This window comes from Procambarus clarkii, chromosome 20, assembly GCF_040958095.1.
Source record: "Procambarus clarkii isolate CNS0578487 chromosome 20, FALCON_Pclarkii_2.0, whole genome shotgun sequence".
Classification (NCBI taxonomy): domain Eukaryota; kingdom Metazoa; phylum Arthropoda; class Malacostraca; order Decapoda; family Cambaridae; genus Procambarus; species Procambarus clarkii.
This window is the reverse complement of record NC_091169.1, coordinates 36,289,543-36,312,007: the sequence shown is the minus strand read 5'-3', so window position 1 is coordinate 36,312,007 and position 22,465 is coordinate 36,289,543. Positions and strand designations below refer to the sequence as shown.

Here is a 22,465-nt window from a genome sequence, read left to right as displayed (position 1 = left end):
GTGTGAGTTTTCAGTTGTATATAGTCCTGGGGACCATTCAGGCTTGTTTGCATTTGTGTTCCTCACGTGTGCCCCAAAGAATGAGGTGATTTGATAAAATGCTATGCCCAAGATTACCATCCGAGTGCCGGCGGGGAAGTGGTTCATATAGCCTCGGCTATCACTTCCTTATGTCCGGTCGTGATGGTCAAGCGGATTAAGGCGTCCCTGTACATACCAGTTGTGGGAGTATGGGTTCGAGTCACTTCTGGGGTGTGAGTTTTCAGTTATATATATATATATATATATATATATATATATATATATATATATATATATATATATATATATATATATATATATATACCCGCCTGCATAGTCGGCAGGTGCCACGAGGCTGGACCAGAGAGCTAAAACTCGACCATGGCAGCACAGCTAGATGAACACAACTAACCCGCCACTCACAACACAGACGGTAGCCAAGAGGTAAATACAGGTACATATTTTCCTTGTGATATCTTGCTGAACGCGCTATATATATGTATATCACTATATGCCAACTCCTCCTCCTCCAGCTCGTGTATGTGTCAACATATTGTAATTAACACAATATTAATTATATAAATAACACGAAAAATGGTTGCAGGTGATTGGTATGTATTAATTACTGCCACTGGATTATGAGTGAATATACTTTTTTAATCTAGATATGTCAAAATACTATAAAATTACACGCAATATGGTGGCCGTTGCAGTCATGGGAGGGGAGGTAGAGACAATTTTATTTAAATTATTATTAAATGAACAACTTGTGATCGCAATCGGACGAGCGCTGTTTACAAGCATCCAACATGGCGTCCCTGTGCTAGACCCGGGAGGTGCAACGGTGAAGCTCTTGTGCGCTCCTGTTCTTGCTATAAAACGGAACTTCACAATATTCTGAACGAAACTGAGTCGTCAAAAGCAAGAGCTCATAGTAACCTTAATGCCGCGTTAAATATACTTAAAGAATCTACATCTGCAATTAAATTATGAGGCTTCAACTAGAGTCAGAGAGATGTCCATTACATAACCCGGACAATAACACTGTACATCTTGAGGTAGGGCTGCCGCACTTATAAACTTTATTTCCCCTTGAAACTGAATGTAACTGCACGAAATAACTTACGTGTAGTACTTATATGACAAGGGCTAATCTAATTTATTAAGAATTGAGGCAATTTATAGGTCAGGTGAGGGTTGGTGGGGTGTGAGACAGGGATGGCTTGCCCGGACCCCCCCTGGCAGGGTTGCTGCTGTGATAGACACTACTGCATATATGGCTCTTCTTACTCCACTAATGCAACTTGTTTTGCTGTAGAATGACTCTTAACCACATCTTAGGGTATGTGTTCAAGTTTCGTGCAAGCAATATTAACTAGTAAAGTCATATAGACTCCCGGTAGTATAAAGCTTGGCCATTTCCATGGTTGTATTGTAATGGTATTAGCCACTACTCCCATGGTGTTGACTAGTTACTTGTGTGTTTGCATTGATGCGGACACTACCGTAGTGTTTAGACCCATGCACATAAGCATACATTATTTTACTTTGGTTCATAGTTCATACAATACTGGTCCATTGAATATTCTGCTATTTGAATATAGGACCATTTGGTGCTTCACTTTTTGGGTACAGGGTAACAAAGACTTTTGATATAGCCTAATGTGTCATCAGAATGAGGTGGCCATTGTCCAATTTGCTTGTTTTAGTTAGCAACACTTTTCTGAAAAACTTCTGGCATGAGTTATGTTTTGTTAGGGGAAAAACTAAAATATATTGAGTTATGTTAAAGCTGTCTGCCTGACAACACCCTAGTTTAGTTTGGCACAACTGCATCAAAACACTTAGGGTTAATCAGTCCCAAAAATCCAAATAGTCTCCATGGCGTAGTGGTAAGTCACTCGCCTAGCGTTTCGCGAGCACTCTATCCTGGGTTCGTATCCTGGATGGGGAGGATTTACTGGGTGCAAATCCTTAACTGTAGCCTCTGTTAAACCCAAAAATAGAATGGGTACCTGGTTATTAAACGATTTGGTAGGTCGTATTCCGGGGAATATTTGGATTAAGGACTTGCCTGAAATGCTATGCAGGCTAGTGGCTGTACGAAAATGTAAGAACTCATTTATATACAGTATAAAAAAAAATCATATTAGGGTATCATCAATTGTACACAGGTGTTTTGACAAAACAATATATACAGGGTGTATACATTTCATTTGCCCGGGAGCCTTGAACCACAAACCCCAAGCACAGGAAGGAAGGGAAGGAACTATCAGGGGAGTGCCAAGCACTTGAGACAGTTGCTGTATGAACAAAACTACATAGGGTGTATATATACCATTAGGTCAGGTTTTGTTTCCCTAACTTATGCTGCATTAGCTTAGGTAAGGTGGGGTTAGGTAAAGGTTGGGTTAGATTAGGTCAAAGTTAAGTAAGGTTATGTAGGTTTTTTAAAAAATTTTGGCTAGCCATCTTCTTGAAGCACTGACAGGTTCCATATACCACTGGAAGTTTTTAACTGCTGAACTAAATAAACCTATTTGGTTAACCAATCTTGTTACAAGTACAACCAGCTGTGAAAAGTAACAGTTCACACATACCTATGTTTTCTGTGCATTGGATTCGATATGTTAGGTGGGTTGCTTGGGTTCGAATGTTTCTGGCTAGGTTATGAGGTTGGACTTGCTTATAGAGTGGCACATCAAGTGAATGTGCTGGGTTATTACCCATAGTACCCATTTTCAGGTATCTGCCAATGTACTGTATCATTAACTCCAAACATTTGGCAATAAAAAGAAAAGTTCTTGGAACCTATTATTTTTTTTTAAAGAAAAATGTGGTCATGGAAAGTGAACATTTTAATATGTATTTTAACTTTTATACAGATTCTTCTTATCTTTTAACATGTTATTATTTGATGATTTCTTAGCATTTTTTGGTGGTTTCAATCTATTAAATGATGCAGGCATCATAGTATTTTTTAAAAATAGGTAGTTGGACGTTAGCGAGTGGCTGGCTACAAGCAACCCTTTCCCCATTAGTCATTAGAGTATTTATAAAATTAGTTTATGGTAACGAGAGAAATTATGTATTAAGTTTAAAAGTACAGTATTAGTATCATTGGCATTTATCAATTTGATAAACTTATAAATTTCAGAGCTGAGGTATGGACCATTTCCTAAGTGGCTTGGACCACGGACCGAACCCGTGGTATGCTCCACGCCCCCCTGTAACAAGTCATGGTCACGAGTTTTCCATTGGTAACAGTAAGTCCATTACCTGTACCAGCTAGCATGATATTTTGTATAACAATTCAGAGAATAGTGTCTATTTAGTATTTTGTTTACCACTGACCAAGTTCTTCCTTAGTTCTGACCTGTAGTCTTCCAGTCACTATCCTGCCATATACTTGACCCACTGTTCTTAGCTGATTAATAATTATATATTTTCTTCCAGCTCCTTCAGAATATGCAGTTTCTCATTGTAAACAGCTTTCTTCAGTTTGCGCTCCACTCATTCTGTTGGATTAATACGTGGAGATTGAGATTGATTTTTTACTCCTTTAAATCATTAGGCATTAGATTTGGAGGTACACTGTAATCCTAGAATCGTTACCTTTCAGGAAAGCCATTTGCGACCAAGTCAGAGTTTCTTACTTTTTTTTTATAAAATATCTGGGTGTGCTTTGGAATCCATTTACTCCTCAATTCTAACAAGGATATCAGGAACAGAGAATGCAAATACGGACAGATTTTTTACAGAGAATGCAAAGCTGCCCAAAAGCAGTGGTGAGAGGGGTCTCTTAGTAGTTGGCTCGTTTTTTACCTGCAATTGGGGATCCTGGATTCAGTTCCCAAGCAGAACAAAAATGGCTGGGCACAGCTATTTCCTTTCATCTAATGTCTATTTCCTCTAGTAGTAAATAGGTACCCAGGAGTTTGGCAACTGTTGTGGGGTTGTTTCCTGGGGAAGGTCAGTAGTTTGACCTTGGGGGCAGCCTTTGATACAAGCCTGAAGTATACTTAAATACAGGTTTCCTAGTCCAACAAAACTAATTTTAATGTAGTGTTATTTCTCTTTAATTATCAAGGATTTTTGTATCATGAGGTACGACTTTGAATCACATGTATACATAATACCTACAATATTTATATACAGTAATAAAAATATATTTAATTTCAGGCTCATTCCAGTTGATTCCTATTTCTGGCAACAGCAACCATATCAGCAGCAATCATAGTCCACACACAGTGCCACCAACACCAACCTCGCAGCAAAATATACAGTCTGCCTTCAAACCCCCAGCCGATTCCTCAAAGGTTAAATCTGAGGTCAAAGATGAAGATGAAAGGAATGGAAGCAAGACTCCATCTCCTTCAGTAGCCCTAACACCGTTGTCTACTAATATGGCTCACCACAGCCATAAAGCCAAAAATAGTAGGCATCATTAAAGGTTTTAACAAAGCAATTAATCTTAAGTGTTATTTGGAGGTAGTGTATCAGATGGACTTAGTCATTGTACGAGTGCTAATAATAGGAAGTCAAACGATCCATTTTTTGTTTTGAGCCTTTTGTCTGTTCATTCTTTACTGAACTTTTTAACTAAAAGCAAACTGCTTTTTTTATTGTGAAGTTTCATTACAATAAACTATCTTTTCATGTTTCTATAAAGTCTTTTTCAAGGTTTAAAATTACACCTGATTTCAGGGTGATAACTTATTCTTACACAGTATCTAATTTGTTTGATTGTATCAGCACTTGTCAGATAAAGTAAATAATTAAAAAAAATTAAGTAATTATCAAAAGAAAGCACAAAACCTAGAAACTATTTAGCACCTGTGTTTGTTGGGCAGAACATCAGGTAAAGCAAGTTGAATTTAAAACACATTAACACTATCGCGCTCCCGGTAGAACTTTAATTTTTTTCCATCGTGCGCCGAGCATTTTGGGTGACCGCACGGCGACACTGAAAAGTGTATACTCTTTTCGGTCTGCTCACCTTAATTTTCCATGTATTTAAATTTGGTATCAATTTGTTTGAAAGAGAATGCTCTAGAGGAATATATATATAAAATTTCACCAGAACCGACGTGAGACCCGCACCAAATAAAAAACTGGTGATCATTAGTCATGAGCGCCAAACAGCGATGAAATGTTTATGCTTCTTTCAGGTTTGTCAACCCCGGAATTATTCTGTCCTTAATTTTGGTATCACTGTGATTGCAATAAAGTTCCATACACAGACATATGAAAATAAAGTACAAAACATGGGTGCGCCCCACCAGCAAGACCGTGGGAAGTAGCCCAAGGGTTACCCGCTACCACACGCCCTACTGCACATCGGCTACACCCCTACTGAAAAGTTTATACCCTTTTCATGTTTTTGATCGTAATTTCCGATGTACGTGTTTCATTTTGGTATCAATGTGTTCTCAATGAAATGTTCTTGAGGAATACATGTATAACATGTCACCAAAGCTAACGTGATGCCGGCACCAAATAAAAAACTTAAGTCGTTTGTTAGCCGTGCACGCCAAACAGTGCAAACATGTTGCTACTCTTTTCAGGTTTATCAAGTCCAAGCTTGTTCGAGATGTTCTTTTTTGTATCACTGTGATCGCAAAAAATTCCCTACACAGACATGTGCATATAAATTAGACAACATGTGCGTGCATAACCCGCAACGACCCCTAAAGGCGCCAAAGTGTTACCCACTACACCCGACAAACACATACAGTTTGCTAACAGAAGTTTTTGTGCTACATTGTTCATTGTGGTATCAAATTATTCACAATAAAATGCTCTAAATAGAAAGACAAATATAAGCAATAACAACCACAATATATATAAGCAATACCAATAACAAAGTATAAATCGGTAATATATTTATAAAAACTTATACAAAGTGTTTGTACTTACATACAGAATGATGATGGTAGAACTATAAATTGAGCATTTTGAAACTACCTTGAAGTTGATCGGATGAAAATTAAATTTTTTACAAATATGTTAATGGATGACGCGCGCGATACTCATCGGATTACATTAAGGAGAAAAACTTATGACGATAATAGGCATCATCGGAGAGCGAAAGTGTTAAGCATATATTATACTGCTATAATTTTAGGACCTCATTAAATTGATAGTTTGTTAAAACATGTACCATACAGGTATAGTATATCATGTTGCAGTATTCCAGCTCATTCTCACTACAGTATTTGACAAGTGTTGAATTTTAAGCAGTTTTCTGAGTGCCCATCAGAAGCAGATGAACCTCGGCACCCCACTTAACCTATCAAACCCAATGCTTGTTAGTCTGGGGAGGCGTCAATATTTCGGTGCTCTTCATTTCTCTATAGCACAAGAATTTTCACACTGGTCGATAATATAAAAATTGTGGCATGTTAAGTGTGAGGACATATTAAGTATGCAGCAGGGTTGCAAGTGAAGTTCCATCTAGATATTACTTTTCTCATTACACATTGCCTACTAATAACTTTCTCACTGTTGCTACCTACACAGGAGGATGACCAAGTAGAAACCTCCATCCACATCATTGACCCAGATGCTATGATGTTGGATGATATCTAGTTCATCAATACTACCTCTTCAAAGTACTTATTTTTTTATTTTCCCCTCACTTAAATTTCAATAGTTGACATAAAATCATTGTCTCTGTAGGAAGTAATAAGATTAATATCCTGACTTGGAATATAGTAATTTGTTGGCCTTTATATTGATTTGTATACATACATTTAGCTTATCAGCTCCCTGTATTCATGGTTATATTTCTATGAGGACTGATGTAGGGGCAGTAAATTCTAATATAGTGGCACTTCTAAAATCCGGACCTTCATATATAGGATCCCTCCAAATAACAGACTGATTTTACTAACTGATCACCATCTCCAAAAGTCTTATGTTCACAGTTCTGATCTGCATTTTGGTTATGAAACAACGAAATCTGGATTGTCATGTGTAGTAACATCCAGCAGATTGTTTTGTTCAGATTTACATTTGCTATTCTTGAGCTTTAAATATTATATGAAAATTTATTTTTATTTTACAAATATTTTACTGTGGTTGTACTGTTCTATAAATTGTACAGAAGAGTTTGTTTATGCGACTTTCTGTGGTGTCGGTCAATAAGTGCACATGTACCAATAATGTTTTCCCTGTGCACAGTCTGATCTCACATAACTCCATATTTTCAAAGAAAACAAAGAAGTAAAAATGCTTATCATTATTTGTGAGTTGAAAGCATGTCGACCTGCAAGAAGGGTAAGGGTATAGGAACCTCCTTACCATGGATAAGGAAGACGAGTGATTTGAAGAAACTTGAATGCGTGTGGGAAGGCAAGCGACTTGTGAAGAGGCATGGCTTTGAGACTGCAGTAGTAGTACCATTTCTGACATGAAGGTAAAGGAAGCAGATCATGGCATTTTTGTCAATAAAAAGGAGTGCAGTGGAGATAAGAGTCTTGCCAAAGACATTGAGACCATACCATCTGAGTTTGAGGATTTGGATGGTGATGCTTACCAGGTGGTTCATGCTGCATCATACCCTCTGGAGTTGGGGGAAGGCTAGCTGTTCATGTTGCAGTTACAGTCTTTAACTGTGCATTTATGACTTAGCGACCTAAGGGTTAAGGCCGTACAGGGTTAAGGTTAAGTACAATAAACAAATAGTTTGCTGTTATTACACTATACAGTATACACAGGTTATGTATAAGTATCTGCTTGTATTGTTCACCATAATGAACCACTAAGTTGGTATAGTGAGTCAAAAAGCAATGAAGAGTGGCCACCACTCACCAGCCACCACTCCCTCCCTCACCTCCTCACTCGCCTACACACTCCTCCCATCATACTGTTTTGCTTTTATTCACTATACACAGATGTTATATATAAGTATCTACATGTTTTGTTCACCATAACTGTACATCTAAGCTTGTATGGCGAGTTCAGACAATAAGAGACGTAGCTAAACACACAGCTGGTGGCTGCCACCCTCACTGGTTCAAGGCCAGACGCACTAATATTTCTCCTCCAACAATACTGTTTGTGGTGTTATTACACTATTAACCCCCCATTATATATAAGTATCTACATGTTTTATTTGCTCTACCTGTACAAATAAGCTGGTATGTTGCCCAAAGACCATAGTGGCCACCAGTACACATCATATGTCATACAGACAATGCACCTCCCTCAGCAAAATGGCGGCTCCCAACATACTCCTATTGCTGTTATTACACTCTATACACGTTATATATAAATATCTACATTTGTGTTCACCATAAGGAACCACTAAGCTGGTGTGGTAAGTCCAGTCAATAAAAGGTGGCCACACAGGTAAGCTTCTATCATGGATGAAAAATTTTCTGACTGATAGAAAAATGAGGGCAGTAATCAGAGGCAATGTATCGGAATGGAGAAATGTCACAAGTGGAGTACCACAGGGTTCAGTTCTTGCACCAGTGATGTTTATTGTGTACATAAATGATCTATCAGTTGGTATACAGAATTATATGAACATGTTTGCTGATGATGCTAAGATAATAGGAAGGATAAGAAATTTAGATGATTGTCATGCCCTTCAAGAAGACCTGGACAAAATAAGTAGATGGAGCACCACTTGGCAAATGGAATTTAATGTTAATAAATGTCACATTATGGAATGTGGAATAGGAGAACATAGACCCCACACAACCTATATATTATGTAAGAAATCTTTAAAGAATTCTGATAAAGAAAGAGATCTAGGGGTGGTTCTAGATAGAAAACTATCACCTGAGGACCACATAAAGAATATTGTGCAAGGAGCCTATGCTATGCTTTCTAACTTCAGAATTGCATTTAAATACATGGATGGCGATATACTAAAGAAATTGTTCATGACTTTTGTTAGGCCAAAGCTAGAATATGCAGCTGTTGTGTGGTGCCCATATCTTAAGAAGCACATCAACAAACTGGAAAAGGTGCAAAGACATGCTACTAAGTGGCTCCCAGAACTGAAGGGTAAGAGCTACGAGGAGAGGTTAGAAGCATTAAACATGCCAAAACTAGAAGACAGAAGAAAAAGAGGTGATATGATCACTACATACAAAATAGTAACAGGAATTGATAAAATCGACAGGGAAGATTTCCTGAGACCTGGCACTTCAAGAACAAGAGGTCATAGATTTAAACTAGCTAAACACAGATGCTGAAGAAATATAAGAAAATTCACCTTCGCAAATAGAGTGGTAGATGGTTGGAACAAGTTAACACTTTGGTGCACCCCGCTCACCACCCCTCAACTGTGCGATATGGGACCCAGGATGTCAAGGGAGTGTGCGTAAATTCTGAAAAGTGTATACTCTCTTCAACTTTGTCACCTTAATTCTCGTCCTACAAGATTAAATTTGGTATCATTGTGTTTGCAATAGAATTCTCTACAGCACTAAATGCATATAAACTCCAAAAGCCCGGCTAATTACCCGCAGCAAACAGAGAAAGTGCGAACGAGTTACCCAGGAGCGTGCAAACGCGATAAAATGTTTTCACTATTTTCACTCTGGTCACCTCAATTTTTATCCTAAGTCTTTCATTTTGGTCTCAATGGGTTTGCAATAAAATTCTCTAGAGGAACATTAGCATATAAAATAAAAAACCTGATCACGCTCCAACCGCCGACGAGTTGAAGACGGGCCACGCGTTAGCCGCGAGTGAGTGCTCAGCCGCCTTCCAGCTACACTCCCAATTCCCGCCCTTTTCAAGCCTTTCTTTCGCAATTTTCTTCCTGGAAGGGCCTTGTTCATGATCACTATCCATCGTGGAGTAAGCGTAGATAGTTTCTAAAGCCGCAGTAAGAAATATAGCCACGGAAAATAGCCGAAATGTTCACACGTTTGAGATGCGAGGGGAGGCGACATTGGTCACAACAGTGGAGCGAAAACAATGGGCCCACGGTATGTGCCAAGCTGCCTGAAGGCCACGAGGCTCAACAAAGAAAATGGGAAGACATCGGCGCGCATTTTAAAACCAGTCCCCAAAAAATCGGATAAAAACCTGATTTTTGGCGATTATTTAAAGTGGATGACGCAATGCTGCGTCATCCCCGGAATTACCGCCAGTAAACGGATGACGCAATGCTGCGTCATGCCTGGGCGAAAGTGTTAAGTGAGAAGGTGGTGGAGGCCAAGACCGTCAGTAGTTTCAAAGCGTTATATGACAAAGAGTGCTGGGAAGACGGGACACCACGAGCGTAGCTCTCATCCTGTAACTACACTTAGGTAATTACACAGTCAGATGACGATGCCACCTCCCTCCCTCCCTCAGCATTATTCCTTCCACCATGGATCACAGCACTGAATATCACCACAATCCTGCTATTATCAGAATCCTGGTCAGTTTTATCACAGTCAGGGGTCTTCTGCAATACTATCATCACTAAATAATAGCATGTACATATATATTTTGACATTTTTTGGCAATGCTGTGCTCACAAGCTGAACAGCGGTGCTGTGAGCTCATGCTGTGTGCGCCAGCCTTGGTGGCTCAGTACTGAGGCTCTCACACCTGGGAATGTTCCCCACGATTTTTTTTTCTAGGTGGCGTCTGATAACTATCAGTCGTAGCTGGACTATAGCTGCTCCTATCCCTCGCGGGGGCATTTAAAATTGTGCGCTAGAGCCTCAATCGTCTATGTACCTATTGCATGGTTTCGGTAAAGTTACTCCTATCGTCTATATATGTATTGCGCGGTCTAAGGGTTAATTAAAGGATAATTTAGGTAAAGTTCAACAGGTGGCACAGCATGTAAGAATTTATGGCGAGAAAATTAGTGTTCAAGAATGTTTTTGAAATGCAGATTTTTGAAAACTCCAAAATTAAGTTTGTCCCAACACAATGCCAGTTTGTTTATACTAACAGTTTATAAAAAAGTTTATACTATTTCTATGTTTTTGTAGTTTTTTTTTTCAAGCAAAGTTTTAATGTACCCTGTATATATTTTGTTTTACATGGCCAATTTGCAATTTGCCCAAATAGCATGCATTTCATTGTACTGTAATAGAAAAAAATAAATACAAAAATAGTCCTACAGTACCACATCTTGCATACAGAATTTTGGAATTGGAATAAGAATCATATGGCTGACTAGTCATAATAATGGCTGTTGCTGGGGACAGGAAGCCTGTACTCGGATTTACTGAGGACCCCTTCCCTAGGCCAACTATTTATCTTTCCCAGGATTCAACCAACAACAGTTGCCCAACTCCCAAGTACCTATTTGCTGCTAGCTTTAAGAAAACATATCCAACTGCTTCTATCTTTATTTGGGGGAAGGCTTCCAGAATTATCACCAGTCTCACAACATTGGTTCTTCAGTTTTTTAGCTCTGCAATTTTCACTGTTATATGTTGGATTGGTAACTGGCTCTTCAGGATCCCAGTTACTGCTCACTTCTGTGAGCTCAGAATAATGCCCTCACACCATTACTGCTGCTTGGAACTGGCGTGGGATACCATAGCATTTTTTTTCCCTGCATCGGGTACCTTTGCAAATCTCATTTTGCCCCTTTACAGTGATGATCACAAGGATCAGAGGTTAACACAATACTGTGTTAAACCACTCATAAATGCACTGGAAGATCACAGATCATTCAATCTCCCTTTCATAAAAATTTTGTTAAGTGCCAGACAAAACAAAAATCTATCGACAAACTAATTTGCACATCCCCTTTGTCCTTTACATCAATCCAGCCCTGTGGAGGGCAAAGGGTATTTATAAGGGGCCCGTGTCTCTGGTGCGTAGTCTCTTTCACATGTGTTTGGTAGTGGCTAGTACATAAGTGTGAGCTAAGGGGAACTACTGCAATGACTAACATTGAAATGGGCATTTTATTACACTTAAAGACATAGTAATGGAAAAATGTGTTAAGTTTGATTTGTGTGATTTTTTGATTGACAATATATTTTTTTACTGGAGCAAACTGAATTATTCCATGCAAACAGTAAACTACCTATATACAACAATTCATGTTACTTCTACTTTCAATACTTAACATTTAGAAATGTGACAAGATGTGAAGTCTATTTAATTAGTTACAGTGGACTGATCATAAGTACTTAAGCGCAGAGATTAATAGGAGCTAAAATGTTTTTACATTTTGTGTGCCCAATATATATTTTCACGTTATTGGAAATTAAATACATGCTGTAGTTGGCTGGATAGATGGACAATTTGTCGAGACATAATAAATTACAAATAATAATTATGAATTGTAATTTTCCAGGTGAGCGGTGGGACACGAAAAAGGTGTGCAACATTTGTGGAAAAGTGCTCTCACGCGGTGACAAACTGAAGAATCACATCCGAACACATACTAACAATTTCCCTTTCCACTGTGATACATGTGGCCAAGGATTTCTCCGATCTGAGGGCCTTCGTGTGCACAATCGAATTCATACTGGGGAACGTCCATATGTTTGCATGGTCTGTGGTAAAGCATATACGAGAAAAGATAAGCTGACTAGACATGCTATTGTTCATACTGGTGAAAGGCCATTTGTGTGTCAGCATTGTGGTAAATCTTTCACACGAAAAGATAAGATGCAGCGGCATGAGATGATACACAAAGTTGAAAAACCTTTCACCTGTGTTCCTTGTAATCTGGAATTTGTACGCCAGGAAACTTTCAATGCTCATATGGAAAGGAAGCATCCAGAACGACTTCCTTATACTGTAGTGCAGCATGCACGTTCTGGAAGCCCAGGATACAATCCCCAAGGACTTAATCTCTCAGATAGCAAGAGTGGTATCAAACTGTCTCTGGGCAGTTCTAAACAATCAAACAGTTCCACGTCAACAAGTTCTACAACCACCACTTCGAGCGCATCTTTTCAAAGCGGTCCCTCACTCACAGGTGGCTCATCAGTCCCTGCTGGTACCTCTTTAACAAGTGGACACTCACTCTTAAGTGGCACTTCACTGTTAGCTGGTTCACCACTTACCAACAGTTCTGCACTTTTAAGCAGTGTTTTACTCCCTAGTGGTAGTGGGGCTCACGCCTTATCATGAGCTTAATTGGCCTAAACAATTGGTTTCCTACATGGATGTGAGAGATTTCTTATCTATTACTAACTTCTCATGTAAGTTTTATCATAGAAGTATCTTTATAATGTATTACTTTTTAAGAGTAACATTTCGATATGACTTTGTAGCTTCGCTTATGTATTTCATTCGCATAATTGATGTACAGTATTGTTCAACTTTTTTTTAACAGTGACTGTGTTTTGAATAATTTTTATATTGCATAGATTGACACTTTATTGTAATGTAACTATTTTTTTTTTTTGTAGCTTACATATTTTATTTCAGTATTAGAGCTCAAATTATAAATTATGTTTCCATTAGGCAAAAAAATCATGAAGTGATTTGAGGGTTTTAATTATTTTGTTTATCAGTAACAATGTCCAACTTTTATGTATAGGATGGGAAGTTTATTATTCTGAAGTCTCTTGTAATGATAATTATTCCCCAAACTAAGAGAGAAATGGCTATTAAAGAGAAAATCATGACTGTTAATTAGCTGCACTTATTTTACTATGTATTTTTTTTAATTATACGAATAGGTAAAATTGCTGGTATCTGACTTTCTAACGTAAGTTATTGCACACTACAAATTTTCAAAGTCCAGAATATATTATTTGAGACATGATCCATAATTAAAAGAAAAACTGTTCATTTATCACATATTTTTCACATTTTTTATGTAAAACTCCAAATGAAAATCAACAATTGAATTTTGTTTTAATATGCTCAGTGACTTCCCAGGGCGTCAAAATGTGTCCTAGTCTTACACGCAACGTTATTTTACGTTATGCTACACGCTACTGTAATCTTCAAAAACTTTATCTAGGCAATATTAAATGAGTTACCATTCATATGTTAATAAAATAATCACTTATTAAAGGAGTTACCATTTAGAATTATATTCTATATCTTCCCACACTGTATGGGCAAACTTTCGAGCAAAGTATAAATGTTAACCAGTCATATTATAGATAGCTACCACAACAAATTAAATTTTAAGAGAGTTAACCCTCCAATATTTTCTAAGATCCAGCCCCCTTAAAGCTTGGTCTTCAAAGTTAAGGCCATGATTTCCCAAATTAAGTAAATGAAGTAGGCTCCTTTACCTTCTTATGCCCAAAAGTTTCTTTAGTTCGAGATTTTCTATGAAATATCTTTGGAACTCATTCCAATGAATCATTTAGAAGACAAGGTTTCATGACTGCAGTATTTTCAGAATAACATTTCTGGAAAACCTCCATTGAACAAAACATCAAAATTTGCCATTTCTAAAACTATAAATAGCCATATGATTTAAATTATAAACAGCACCCTAAACTATTGTTTTTCCCACACCCTATACTATTGTTTTTCCCACACCCTATACTATTGTTTTAGTTAGGATAGTCTATGACTTTTTTTTATCAACTCGATGAAACTTAGTAATTAAGATATAGCTCACTATTTCGAAAACTTCACCCCTAAAATTAAAATGGCTATTAAAACTAGCCATATGAACTTTTTCAAACCAGGTTAATCCAATTTTTCCCACACAAAGCTGCTTTTGATCAAGTTCACCCATGATCTTGGGAACCTGTTCCAATTAATAATTTAGGATATATGGGTTTATAACAAATTTCAGAATAAAATAGATAACACTTCCACTAAAATAAAATTTGATCTCCATCAAACAATAAAGAAGCACAAGAATAAATACAAACTTGAGAAAATATATGGTCTGCAGGAAATTACTTTACATTATGATCCAAAATTTACATAACATATGAATTTACATAACATATGAATAAGAGGAAACTGCACGGGGTATTAGCCCCTAAGAGGCAACTCCTCCACATCTATACTTCTCCAAACTCATTCCTTTATGCTCTATATCTAACCTATGCTTGAAAAACACTAGCAATTTCACAGCTATTATGTTACCTGGTAATGTGCTCCATAAACCAAAAATGCTGAAATCTGAACTTTTCTGACATCCACAATTTTGGAGAGATTCAGTGACCAAATTTATTCTAGTTTTTTTTTGTTTTAGGGATTCCCATTATCGAGGACCAGATTTCTTATTGGTTTACTGTATGGATATCAGATTTTAAAATATAAATGATATCTCTGTGGAAACTCCAATGTTGTGTATTGCAAGAGGAAATGTTAATTTGCAATTCCAGAGTAATGTCTGGAATTGTAATGGTTATTAAGCCTTTAAATATGTTGGCCCTGCAGATATAAAGTGCTGCACAAAGTGTTTGTAAACACAGGTTGCCAATATTCTGACAGCTAGACACGTCATCAATTTGTAAATGACTGTATCTGTTCAGCAATTTTGTTTCATTTCTATTAGGCATCATTCCTATAATAATATGTAGTACCTGGCTCCTGAATGTTTGGTCAGCCCAAAGTTCGGCGACTTTCCTTGGAAATCACCAAGCTTTAAAATCTAATATGGCTGGACATAGTAGGATGGTGTGTAAGGAGTTTTTATTGGTGTTTTAAGATTGGTGGGTAGCCCTACCCACATTGCCAGACGCTGAAATTGGCCTTCTCATGCTGGTGGCTCATTTCTTGGTAGCCACTGGCTGTTAAGGTCTTATATAATATACAAGGTAGCATGGTGTGTGAACATGCATTGGTGGCACTTTCAATTCATTTGGAGATTTAGTACTGGGTTTCAGAAGCTGGGTACATGCAATGAGGCATTTGTGGTGCTGGTATCCAGCCATATACTTTATTACTGAAAATGCACCTCTCTAGTGTCTACCCCCACCCTGTGTAATTCCCCCTACACTATGTAACCCCCATGTTTAGGAATCATAATACATCTGCCTGAACACTAACGAATACATATTAAAATATAATGCCTTAAATTTAATGATAAAAAATTAAATATTTTCTTACCATTTTCATTAGGAGCATGCTCTTAGTGATGAAAAATCAAATGTTATAACTTTTATTCCAACTCTCAAATATATTTCATGCTTCAATATATTATTGAAGTATATTTAAGGAATTTCTGACATTTGTGACTCTTCTATTCATTGGTGCAGACGTTAGAGAATTTTAGGCATCAGTTGCCGGATTCCAATTACCAGCTGGAATCTGATCAACTGGATACTGGTAACTGGCAGGATGCCTCCAACTTTACCCTATTCTCAAGACATGAGTATTGTTTGAAGAAGTCTGTCCAAGTAGATTGATGTGCAAGGAAGATGATGACAGAAATATCTTTCTCTCAAATGTGGAACACTGTATGTATTCTAACCTAGAAAAATAATTATTTATCCTTTCAGCTATTTAATAGTAAAAACATGCATGTAGGCAGCTTTTATTACAATAATACATATTTTTCCTGCAGGGGTATTTTTAAAATTAAACAAAATTGCTGCAATATGTGCATTGTATTTTTCTTAATGGAATAGGGTAATACATGAAGTGGAATTAAACAAATTTAAATGGAAGATTGACCAGAAATATGAATCATAGAAGCTGCAAACATACTGTACAGTGAATCAATTATTAGATTAATAATAAATGACCTAATGATGTAGTTTGCATAGCTCTCTAACTGGCTTCTGCTGAAGTAGTATACTTCTAGTTCTTCAGATTAAATACTTGTTCCTTTGATAGGTTGCTAAGAATTACTGCATTTTTGTCATTTGTTATTAGGACTGGCTATGTTTTTTCCAACTAAATTTATTTTCATTTTGCTATCTTGTTACTTACCAAAATTTTTTTCATCGCTCATGATAATGAATAGAATGTGAACAGTGTTTCAATGACGTCATTATAGGAATCGTGAGAAAGTGAGCGGGCACTGGTCAGAGTCATTCTTAACCCTGTGTGGATTAGCCTATTTTTCCAAAACCTGGTTTCTTCCCCCTTTCCCCAGAACTGTATTTTTCAAATAAATTACCAATATACAGGTGGGTGTGTTAGAATTGCAGGTATATATATATATATATATATATATATATATATATATATATATATATATATATATATATATATATATATATATATATATATATATATATGACAGTGACAGACCACGAAGGAAGAATTGAAATAGGAATTTTCTTAAGTACTTTCGTATTTATTAATACATCTTCAGAAGGTTCAGAAGGGTGATTAAATTAAATATGAAAGTACTTAAGGAAATTTATGTTTCAATTCTTCCTTTGTGATCTGACACTGTCACATTTTTCATCATGTGTTCATTTTTGTGATTTACACACACACACACACACACACACACACACACACACACACACACACACACACACACACACACACACACACACACACACACACACTTAGATTTAATTTAAATTTAAATTTAATTTAGATTTAAACTAGCTAAACACAGATGCCGAAGAAATATAAGAAAATTCACCTTCGCAAATAGAGTGGTAGACGGTTGGAACAAGTTAAGTGAGAAGGTGGTGGAGGCCAAGACCGTCAGTAGTTTCAAAGCGTTATATGACAAAGAGTGCTGGGAAGACGGGACACCACGAGTGTAGCTCTCATCCTGTAACTACACTTAGGTAATTACACTTAGGTAATTACACACACACACACACACACATATATACAGTATATATATATTTATTTATTTTTGCAGTTACTGCATATCTAATTACTTTTATTATATAAACAATAACTATCAAAGCTTAAATCATTTTTGTGAGGTACAGTATAGGCTATACATGAAGTATAATGTAATTCATGTACTTTAGCAATGTAACCGGGATGCTGCCCCGACAATTTAGTGCAGTGTGGGTAGATGAGGTATGATATTTCAACCAGGTGATTGGTTTGATTGCCAAGAATAACAAGATTGTATGGGGTGCAAAATAATATGGTTTGGATACATATAAAGGTAATGCTCAACTGTTATCTGATGTGATTGGGAATTGTTACGATTAATGATTTTGCATCAAGTGACAGTACCTGTCTGCAAAGGGTAAATATTTCTGCTTATGGAATGCATTCTCAAACTTTTGGGAATGATGATTCTAGTGACATCTTTAATTCAATGGATGCCCTGAGTGGAAGCACAGTATGGATTAGAATAAACAAATATTTCATAGGAAAGACTGTAATTTTCCCTTGTAATTAAATGATTTTGTTTATAGTATTTATATGGTTTTATGATGGACTCAATTTGTAAGACTATTATGTTAAACTTACTGACCAGTAGCCAAAAATTTGATTTAGAATAAGTTTAAATAATTAATTTATTTATATACAAGGTACAATGGATTGTTAAAGTACATATTTTGATGATTAAAGGGTAAATTCTTACAAAGCCACTAACACGCATAGTGTACATCTTTATGTGTAGCGTTAGCTGAACAGTGAGATAATATTTTGACTTGAAGGTTTTCAAAAAATTTGATGTTATGTACTCTAATTTGTTATGATTCTGTCCTGTGAAGTAAAGTTCTCGATAGTCTTGGCTAAAGCTGCTTCTATGCATTTTTGTATAATTTTAACCATCACAGATTGTAAATAAATTGTGCTGCTTTTCTTTAGACTAACAGTCTCAATAAATAAACAACCCAACTTGTGGTGTATGAAATAAAAGGATGGACTGAAATGTCATCACTTTCATTACACTTGTAGGCTGTGTAATTACACTTATTTGTTTCAGTCGCATTATTGTGACTTATTATCATCATTATTATATATCACATTATCGCTGCAGTCTTAATAACTGTGTATCTTTTGAAAATGTGGATATTGACTGCCTCTGGGCAATATATTTATTTAAAAATTGATTGAAAAGATGTAATCACCAAACCACTCAGCAGAAAGTGAAGAAACATCCACCTGATTGAAAAGATCGATGTTAGTACCATTTTGCAGAGAAAAAGCAAATCTAGAATCCAGTCGAAGCAAGGGAATAAGTTTAGCACTTAGGACATGGTACTGTAACTAGATGCTTCCTCGATAACCCTAGGAATACCATTTCATTTGCATGAAGATGCACTTGAATGAATATGAACTATGAGAGGGGTTTTCTGATTATCAACGGTTGGCATGACATCATTCTATGGTAACAGCTATATATTTAACAGTTTATAGTACCCTCACAATATCAGTTACATAAAATAGGTGCTTATACCATATATTTTTTTCATTATTAATGCACATCAGCAAAATAATATTTGCAGGAATATTATTGCAATGCATAGACATACTTGCAAGTATGTCTATGCATGTTCACATTGAACATTCACTGTACTGTGACTACATTACCTCTTTGGGAAGGTCTGAAGTGTTCAATTCTGTGAAGCCCCAACATATGTAGTGAAGGTTTTTGCATATTGTACCCCCCATCACAGTCCATCAATGCCTTTCCTTGAAAAACCAATAACATGGAATATATCCACGAACATGCTCACAACTGTTCTAATTACAGATGGGGCTGCAATCTGCTAATGTAGTTGGCTTCCCTTATTGCTCTCATAGCAACCTTTATGTGTTATCTTTCTCTAGAGACAAGTATTTTCACTGCGGGACTTAATTCAATTGTGTAAGCTTTCAGATGGTTACAATTCATTATAGGGTTCTTGACTAACAATTAGGGGATCCTGGGTTAAATTCTCAGCTGGGACAAATAGTTGGGCATGTTTCCTTTCACCTAATGCCTCTGTTAACCTAGGAGTTAATAGGTACTTGGGACTTAGGCAGCTGTTGTGGGGTTACATCCTGGAGAAGGTAAGTAGTTTGACTTAGGGAGCACCTCGATACAAGTCATGGTGTGTGTGTGTGTGTGTGTGTGTGTGTGTGTGTGTGTGTGTGTGTGTGTGTGTGTGTGTGTGTGTGTGTGTGTGTGTAATTACCTAAGTGTAATTACCTAAGTGTAGTTACAGGATGAGAGCTACGCTCGTGGTGTCCCGTCTTCCCAGCACTCTTTGTCATATAACGCTTTGAAACTACTGACGGTCTTGGCCTCCACCACCTTCTCACTTAACTTGTTCCAACCGTCTACCACTCTATTTGCGAAGGTGAATTTTCTTATATTTCTTCGGCATCTGTGTTTAGCTAGTTTAAATCTATGACCTCTTGTTCTTGAAATTCCAGGTCTCGGGAAGTCTTCCCTGTCGATTTTATCAAATCCTGTTACTATTTTGTATGTAGTGATCATATCACCTCTTTTTCTTCTGTCTTCTAGTTTTGGCATATTTAATGCTTCTAACCTCTCCTCGTAGCTCTTGCCCTTCAGTTCTGGGAGCCACTTAGTAGCATGTCTTTGCACCTTTTCCAGTTTGTTGATGTGCTTCTTAAGATATGGGCACCACACAACAGCTGCATATTCTAGCTTTGGCCTAACAAAAGTCATGAACAATTTCTTTAGTATATCGCCATCCATGTATTTAAATGCAATTCTGAAGTTAGAAAGCATAGCATAGGCTCCTTGCACAATATTCTTTATGTGGTCCTCAGGTGATAGTTTTCTATCTAGAACCACTCCTAGATCTCTTTCTTTATCAGAATTCTTTAAAGATTTCTCACATAATATATAGGTTGTGTGGGGTCTATGTTCTCCTATTCCACATTCCATAACATGACATTTATTAACATTAAATTCCATTTGCCAAGTGGTGCTCCATATACTTATTTTGTCCAGGTCTTCTTGAAGGGCATGACAGTCATCTAAATTTCTTATCCTTCCTATTATCTTAGCATCATCAGCAAACATGTTCATATAATTCTGTATACCAACTGGTAGATCATTTATGTAGACAATAAACATCACTGGTGCAAGAACTGAACCCTGTGGTACTCCACTTGTGACATTTCTCCATTCCGATACATTGCCTCTGATTACTGCCCTCATTTTTCTATCAGTCAGAAAATTTTTCATCCATGATAGAAGCTTACCTGTCACCCCTCCAATATTTTCCAGTTTCCAGAACAACCTCTTATGTGGAACTCTGTCAAAAGCCTTTTTTAGGTCCAGATAGATGCAGTCAACCCAACCATCTCTTTCCTGTAATATCTCTGTGGCTCGATCATAGAAACTGAGTAAATTCGATACACAGGATCTTCCAGATCGAAAACCATACTGTCTGTCTGATATTATATCATTTCTCTCTAGGTGTTCTACCCATTTAGTTTTGATTAGTTTTTCCAATACTTTCACTATTACACTTGTCAATGATACAGGTCTATAATTGAGGGGGTCTTCCCTGCTGCCACTTTTGTAGATTGGAACTATGTTAGCCTGTTTCCACCCGTCTGCTACGATTCCTGTACACAGGGATGTCTGAAAGATCAGGTGAAGTGGAATGCTGAGCTCAGATGCACATTCTCTCAGAACCCATGGTGAAACGCCATCTGGGCCAGCTGCTTTGTTCTTACCGAGCTCCTTGAGCATTTTTTCCACTTCGTCTCTAGACACCTCTATGTGTTCTATGTTGTTCTCTGGAATTCTTATTGTATCTGGTTCCCTAAAGATTTCATTTTGTACAAACACACTTTGGAACTTTTCGTTTAGTGTTTCACACATTTCCTTTTCATCTTCCGTGAATCTATTTCCCATTTTCAACCTCTGAATATTATCCTTTACCTGCAATTTGTTGTTTATGAATTTATAGAATAGACCTGGTTCTGTTTTACATTTGTCCGCAATCCCTTTTTCAAAATTTCTTTCTGCCTCTCTCCTCACTGCCGTGTAGTTGTTTCTCGCATCTTTGTATCGCTGGTATGTTTGGGGGTTCGGCCTCTTCCTGTATTGATTCCATTTTTGTGTCTTTCGGTCTCTAGCCCTCTCGCAATTTCTATTGAACCAATCCTGTTTCCTAGTTCTGCATCTCTGTTTTGGTATAAATTTTTTTTGTGCCTTTATCATATATTTCACAAAACTTGCCATACATCTCATTCACTTCCTTGCCTAGCATCAATTAAGTCTGTCCAATCAATGTCTGTCTGTGTGTGTGTGTGTGTGTGTGTGTAATTACCAAAGTGTAGTTACGGGATGAGAGCTACGCTCGTGGTGTCCCGTCTCCCCAGCACTCTTTGTCATATAATGCTTTGAAATTACTGACGGTTTTGGCCTCCACCACCTTCTCACCTAACTTGTTCCAACCGTCTACCACTCTGTTTACAAAAGTGAATTTTCTTATATTTCTCCGGCAGCTTTGTTTTGTTAGTTTAAATCTATGACCTCTTGTTCTTGACGTTCCGGGTCTCAGGAATTCTTCCCTATCAATTTTATGGATTCCTGTTACTATTTTGAACGTAGTGATCATATCACCTCTTTTTCTTCTATCTTCTAGTTTTTCCATATTTAATGCCTTTAACCAAAAATAAAAAAACAAAATACAAAAACTAAAATACAAAATCGCACGTCGTTTCGAACCTC

The 22,465-nt window shown here is 37.1% G+C and overlaps 1 protein-coding gene across 4 annotated transcripts; it reads left to right on the top strand.

The window, feature by feature from the left end:
* The first annotated feature begins 817 nt into the window (after positions 1 to 817).
* On the top strand, positions 818 to 18,691 carry LOC123755325 (zinc finger protein 184). Of its 4 annotated transcripts, none has more exons than XM_045737845.2 (4): positions 818 to 1,079; positions 3,179 to 3,281; positions 4,204 to 4,458; positions 12,302 to 18,691. In XM_045737845.2, exons 2-4 carry the CDS (start codon positions 3,188 to 3,190, stop codon positions 13,084 to 13,086), a joined length of 1,134 nt encoding a protein of 377 aa, XP_045593801.1. In that variant the 5' UTR covers positions 818 to 1,079; positions 3,179 to 3,187; the 3' UTR covers positions 13,087 to 18,691. The 4 variants fall into 4 exon arrangements, with proteins under 4 accessions (XP_045593801.1, XP_045593799.1, XP_045593802.1 ...); XM_045737843.2 differs by having other exon boundaries at positions 821 to 1,079; positions 3,179 to 3,287; XM_045737846.2 differs by lacking the exon at positions 818 to 1,079 and adding an exon at positions 1,193 to 1,363.
* The last annotated feature ends 3,774 nt before the right edge of the window (positions 18,692 to 22,465 follow it).

What these genes read in the sequence shown, in the direction of transcription:
- LOC123755325 (XM_045737843.2), top strand. Translation starts at nt 3,188, where the DNA reads ATGGACCATTTCCTAAGTGGCTTGGACCACGGACCGAACCCGTGGTAT. An exon ending in CGAGTTTTCCATTGGTAACA is followed by an intron (nt 3,288 to 4,203) that starts GTAAGTCCATTA and finishes ATTTAATTTCAG; the next exon opens with GCTCATTCCAGTTGATTCCT. An exon ending in CAGCCATAAAGCCAAAAATA is followed by an intron (nt 4,459 to 12,301) that starts GTAGGCATCATT and finishes GTAATTTTCCAG; the next exon opens with GTGAGCGGTGGGACACGAAA.